The sequence below is a fragment of the Maniola jurtina genome, chromosome 28, assembly GCF_905333055.1.
Source record: "Maniola jurtina chromosome 28, ilManJurt1.1, whole genome shotgun sequence".
Taxonomy (NCBI): domain Eukaryota; kingdom Metazoa; phylum Arthropoda; class Insecta; order Lepidoptera; family Nymphalidae; genus Maniola; species Maniola jurtina.
The window spans coordinates 5013079-5019639 of NC_060056.1; the positions used below are offsets into that span (position 1 = coordinate 5013079).

General features: G+C 35.7%; 1 protein-coding gene across 1 annotated transcript; it reads right to left on the minus strand.

Moving 5' to 3' along the window:
- Positions 1 to 1699: 1699 nt before the first annotated feature.
- LOC123879466 (cleavage and polyadenylation specificity factor subunit 5) lies at positions 1700 to 5626 on the minus strand. Its single transcript, XM_045927171.1, has 4 exons — positions 5230 to 5626; positions 4616 to 4727; positions 3525 to 3615; positions 1700 to 2247 (listed from the first exon to the last, which is right to left on the minus strand). Exons 1-4 carry the CDS (start codon positions 5448 to 5450, stop codon positions 2000 to 2002), a joined length of 672 nt encoding a protein of 223 aa, XP_045783127.1. The 5' UTR covers positions 5451 to 5626; the 3' UTR covers positions 1700 to 1999.
- Positions 5627 to 6561: the final 935 nt, after the last annotated feature.

Sequence of the window (6561 nt, forward strand, 5' to 3'; positions counted from 1 at the left end):
TTACAAAAACCTGTATAATACTTACACTACATGTATATAACATTGTATAACATCATTAACTTCGTGACAGGTGTGTCATTTTTGCGCAAAGAATCAATCTGGCTGTTCAGCGATGTAAAAGAACGACAATACGATGTATATAACATAATTATATGATGTTAAGATATCAACATTCAAATATAAATCACTCTGTATAAGAGTTTTAGTATAAGGATAAGAATAAATAAATAAAAATTAATTAACACTTAAATCTAATAAAACAGTCTTCTTTGTTCCAGGTACATTAAATAAAACCACATTTTTCCAAATCTTCACCGTTTCTTTAGTCAAACATTACTTAAATCTAATGACAAAATGTTATGGTCCAAACTTTTCATAACCAAAAGATTTTTTTTTTTCTCGTCTGGCTTTACAAAGACTAGCCAATGTCGAGTTTGTAGTTATTTGTAACAAGTTAGTTAAACTATACAAGTATGGACCCCGTCTGTGCCGGCGCTCGCCGACACACGCACGGCACCCCCTTAGAGCGCTTTCCAGTCAGTTTTAACAAAAAAAAAACACTCCAAAAAGGCAGAGCACGCCCGCCAGCTAACACCGACACAGACGAAGTCAACCAAAAGAATACTTATTTGAAAAGAAAATTATACATATCCTGACAACTAATTGAAACTAAAATTCATAATTGTGGCTAATTCTGTTAAACAAAATGTCTTACCTGTACTAAAATGACATAATATCATTAATGACATGCTATCCTTTTCATAATGATCCCAGAGGAAAAGGATAGTATAAGATTTAGATCTGTCAATTTAGTTTAAAAATTCTGTTAAACATAATCTCTTAACTGTACTAACTGTACTAAAATGACATAATATCTATTGCTATCCTTTTCATAATGATCCCAGAGGAAAAGGATAGCATTAGATTTGCATCTGTCAATTTAGTTTAAAAATTCTGTACATGCAATAGAATTAGCCATATTGTTTTTCAATAATTGAGAAGCTCTAAAAAAATATAAAGGAACTCCCAAATGTTAAGTGATGGATTTTATGAACAACTGATTTTAATTGCTGTTCAAACTGCATTTAAATGTTTTTCTGTAAGGACAAAAGTGTAAATTAAAAATTTACAAGTGAAGGTTACAGTAACTAGAAAAGAGCTGATAACTTTCAAACGGCTGAACCGATTTTCTTGGATTATAGCTAAGAACACTCTCGATCAAGCCACCTTTCAAACAAAAAAAAAACTAAATTACAATCGGTTTATTAGTTTAGGAGCTACAATGCCACAGACAGATACACAGATACACACGTCAAACTTATAACACCCCTCTTTTTGGGTCGGAGGTTAAAAAGTACGTCACTTTGGCTATAAGTTTTTTTTAAGTTTACTTTCATAAACAGTGCCAAAAAAGTGTCCTCAAGTTTGAAGGAGCTCTTAAAAATTTTAAGACATTACTAGCCGATGCCCGCGACTTCGCCCGCGTGGATTTAGGTTTTTCGAAATCCCGTGGGAACTCTTTGATTTTCCGGGATAAAAAGTAGCCTATGTGCTAATCCAGGATATTATCTATCTCCATTCCAAATTTCAGCCAAATCCGTCCAGTAGTTTTTGCATGAAGGAGTGACAAACATACACACACACACATACAAACTTTCGCTTTTATAATATTAGTGTGAAGTGCGATTTAAACTTAGTTTTTGAACAAAACACAGAAACTTAAATTGTTATATGCTTTTTTTACGCTTCAAAAGTGTGCCTTAAGTTTAAAGGAGCCCTTAAAAATTTTAAGACATTATTTAAAATTAGTTCTAAGGACCAAAAACACTGAAACTTAAATTTTTATATGCTTTTTTTTACACTTGTTGCAAAAGTAGTTTTAAGGACCCCTTTAAAGTTATTGAGCGCCGGATTTTGATGCTGTCCTATGCCAAAAATTAGAATTCAATGTTTATTTAGATTTTTAAACTGACCTTAACTTTTAAGATGACCTTAAAGTTTACATGTACACAAAGTTAAACCGACAGAGACTCTGCGAGAGAGAGGATATGATGGGCCCGTAGCCCTGAGCGTTGTCATACAACTCAAACAGCGGGGCCGCCACCAGTTTATAGTTCTTGGGAACTGCAAATAGGGCTCTGTCTTGGAGCTGCACCAGGAATAGGCGCTTGTGCTCTTTGGGCTTGGTTATGTGGGGCGGTATGTACGGGTATTGGGGTGGTTCGAAGTTAGGGCGCCACCAGTTACCTGTAATGGAAATACAAAGGTTAATTAAAAATTTATAACACCCCCGACTAGTGAAGGTTACAGTAACTAGAAAAGAGCTGATAACTTTCAAACGGCTGGACCAATTTTCTTGGATTATAGCTAAGAACACTCTCGATCAAGCCACCTTTCAAACAAAAAAAACTAAATTAATATCGGTTCGTTAGTTTAGGAGCTACGATGCCACAGAGAATTACACAGATACACACGTCAAACTTATAACACCTCTCTTTTTGGGTCGGGGGTTAAAAATGGCTGGTATAATACTGCCGCCCTAACGAAGAGAGCAATAACTAGGTTTCGACTACTTTCGAGATATTCGCGGTTATGATTAGCTACTTACAAATCGTAATATTACATATTGCAGTTTTGATAACCAACAGAACCGAAACTACTGAAGATACAAAAAAGACGTCTAAGGCGAAATTATAGAGCTCATTTTCCTGATTACGGATATGGTCTTAAGTCAATTTGCCCAAAAACTCTACTTATTGCACTCTTTTATTTATTTATTTATTTATTTACTATAGTACCGCCCACAGAGTTACACATTTTAATTATACATTTTGTTCCTTACTTTCTATTGCTCTTATGCAACTCCACTTACGGGCAGTCACAGCGTGCATTAACATAAACATAAGTCGTACAGTAAAATATAAAATATAATATAATAGCTAACTTAAGGACTATGAAAAAATAGATGAAATGACTCTTTGTTAGGACGGCAGCATAGTTTTTGATTTATCGTGCAAAATGTTGATAAAAACCCTCAGTGCGCGAGTCTGACTCGCACTTGGCCGGTTTTTTCGGTCTCACCACACTGTGTCTAGACATCTCCGTCAACCAACTGTATTTCTTAAGGCTGCGGGTTCACCATCCATTATACATGAGAGCCAATAAGTCTATACATATAATAAAATTGTAGAAAAGTGGTGTCTGTACAATGGAAATATATAAAAAAAAGTAGCAGGGGTTGTTATTATATCGATGCCGAACCCGAAATTGTAATTTTTTTTGTTGTCTGTTTGTCTGTGTGTTTGTGCACGCTAATATCAGAAACGGCTTATTCGATTTAGATACGGTTTTCACTAATATATTGTAGTAAGCTTCACTTAACATTTAGTGTTTATTTCATGTCAATCAGTTCATAAATAAAAAAGTTGCCAATTTAAAGAATCACGCTGCCCGAAAAGTCACTATTCCATGCGAACGAAGTCGCGGGCACAGCTAGTAAATTAATATGAATAATTTGTACTAACCTATTGTGTCTTCAATCAGCCACTCCTGTTTGACACCGTCTTGCCTGCCCAGGGTCTCTGTTAATAGCCGTTTAAGACCTTCTATTTCATCCTGTAATTACAAAAAAAAAAAAAAGTTTATTCAGCTTATTATAACCTAGAACTCACATGGTTACATGTTTGCTGCTCTGGTGCCAAATCACAGTCTTTTCACTTGTCACTGTCATCTGTCAAAGTCACTTTACACTTGATGTCCATCTGACACATGCTATTGTCTTTGTTAACCTAAACTATATACACCACACAGTTCAACAAAATCACAAAAAAAAAAAAAAACATTTCATACAAATTATCAACTAATCTTAAAACTAGAGAATACTAAGACCAATATTGTGTCTGTGAGCTAAAAGGTGAATAACAAGAGGATGCCCGCGACTTCGTCCGCGTGGACATAGGTTTTTAAAGATCCCGTGGGAACTGTTTGATTTCCCAGGATTGCCTATGTCAATAACAGGGATGCAAGCTACCTCGATACCAAATTTCGTACAAATCGGTTAACTGTATGGGTCTTTAGGAATCCCATGGGAACTCTTTGATTTTCAGGGATAAAAAGAAGCCTGTCTGTCCCCAAGATATAAGCTAACTATGTATCAAATTTCATTAGAATCGGTTAATCTGTTGGGCTATGAAAAGGTAGCAGACAGACAGACACACTTTCGCATTTATAATATTATTAGTATGGATTACATAACCTCTGGCCATTTTTCTATTGAAAGAAATTAGTTGAGCATTAGCCACAGTGGCACTAATGTTTAAATGAAAACCAAAAATGTGTAAGTTCTCAATTTGACTGCTTTTTTTTTAAATTTTCATATTTATAAAATAGTTTTCAGATTTTTCCTTTACTTATGCTATAAGACATTGCTACCTGCCAAATTTCATGATTCTAAGTCAACGGGAAGTACCTTATAATTTTTTTTTTGACAGGTCTTGACGGACACAACAGCCAAACAGACCAACAGACACTAAGCAATCCTTATAAGGGTTCCTTTGAAAAAAGGAAACTTTTGAGGTACAGAACCCTAAAAATGAAGTGCACAACACTTTCTGACCTCTCCAGGGTTAAGCTCTCCACCGGGCAGCTTGAAGAATGCTGTACCAAGCTGTAGCAGCAACACGTGTGGTAATCCATGCTCATGCACCAGTAACACACCTTCTACTGACCTGAAATATCCATACATCATCTCAATACATCGCTGGCCCACTCCTGTGATCTTCTCTCAGTATGCAAAGGGTTCAGGGGTAACCAATCAATTCACAAAAAAAAAAAACTGGCCAATTGCAATATAACAACCTTTACTTGAAAGGGTCCAGTTTAAGAAATTAGCTATAGTATCGACTAATTTGTGTGTTACTCACGTCAAACTCATTATTTTGACTAATTTTTTGGACTGAACACTTTCAAGTAAAGATTTTTATGTAAACCTGTGAAGATCATACTGCCATTGGCGGAATTAGAATACCATAAGCCTACTTTATCGTATTAGTTTACAAATTGCTAAAAACCAAACTAAATTTGAATTTCGCGGGCAAACCCGTCTCATGCACCTAAAAGGGTCTCTCTGACCGGTTCGTTCGAGTCGACTAAAATTAATTCGGCTTCCACCGGCCGGTCTGCTAGAAAGTTCAATCAAACGATCAAGATTTAGTATAAATAAAAACTAACCTCCTCATACCAATCTTAACAAATTCTTCACGCATCCTTTGAAACCTGGCTGGCACCGACGCATCCTTCTCAAACAGAGGTTCCTTCGTCCCAAACGTGTAATTCGTTAACGGGTACAGATTTATTGTTCTGTTGAGCGTTAAATTCGGCGTATGGCTGTTTTGATGCTGCATGCCGGGCCGGGTCGGCCATTGGGGCTTGTTGCCCGGGACTGTCGCCATTTCAATGAGTTTTAACACTTAATTATTTAATAAAACACTTATTAAACAATATACAATTGATATATTATTATGCGGAAAACGTATAAAACTACGTTTCTGTTTTACTAAAAAAGTAATTTTTTATTTTATCGGTAACAAAAAGATGAGCTTGCCAAACTTCGCTTCGCGTCACCATAGACATAGACCACAGAATAAAATATACTCAGGGTGCCATGGAACGCCCATATATCAACACTTGCTGGTAAACTCAGCTCTGCTGCTTACGCTGTTAGAAAGATTCGACAGATAACTGATGTGGAAACTGCAAAAATTGTATATTTTGCCTATTTTCACAGTATTATGTCGGAATCTTGCTATGGGGTAAAGCAGCAGATATTGGAAAAATTTTCGTTTTACAAAAAAGGGCAATACGCGCAATCTATAATTTAAAACCGCGCGATTCCCTACGAGAGAAATTTAAGGAAATAGGTATTCTTACAGTAGCTTCTCAATATATTTACGCTAATATAATTTTTGTACGACAAAACATTCATAGTTACAAAAAAATCGGTGATTTCCACGACCGGCAAACTAGAAACCGTGATAGGCTCGCATATCCTACGCTCCGCCTCAGGAAAGTTGGAAAATCGTTTGTGGGAATGAGTGTAATATTTTATAATAAAATTCCACAATCAATTTTAGACTTGCCTTTACACAAGTTTAAAAAATCTATTAAAAGTATGCTCCTGAAAAAAGCTTATTATACAATCGAAGATTATGTAAATGACAAAAAAGCTTGGATTTGATGCGCTCCAGCAATACACGGCGCTGCAATTGCTTGTATACAGTATGGCATATTATTGTAAATTGTACATTTGAAAAGAGCAACCGCCGAGTTTCTTGCTGGTTCTTCTCGGTAGGAACAGCATTCCGAACCAGTGGTAGATTATTTTGACGATTCAAAAGCACTTGTAAAAGTTTAATTGAATAAAAAAAAATAATTTGAAATTTGAATTTGATAGACTTTTTTTTTTCTCTCGTCTGGCTTTTACAAAGATTAGCCAATGTCAAGTTTGTAGTTATTTGTAACATGTTAGTTAAATTATACAAGTATGGACTCCGTCTGTGCCGG

Bases quoted from the DNA above. Each gene is read 5' to 3' on its own strand.
- LOC123879466 (XM_045927171.1), bottom strand. From the start codon at position 5,450: ATGGCGACAGTCCCGGGCAACAAGCCCCAATGGCCGACCCGGCCCGGC. The intron at 4,728-5,229 runs GTTAGTTTTTAT...TGGATATTTCAG, and splicing joins GTTAAGATTGGTATGAGGAG to GTCAGTAGAAGGTGTGTTAC. The intron at 3,616-4,615 runs GTCAGAAAGTGT...TTGTAATTACAG, and splicing joins GAGAGCTTAACCCTGGAGAG to GATGAAATAGAAGGTCTTAA.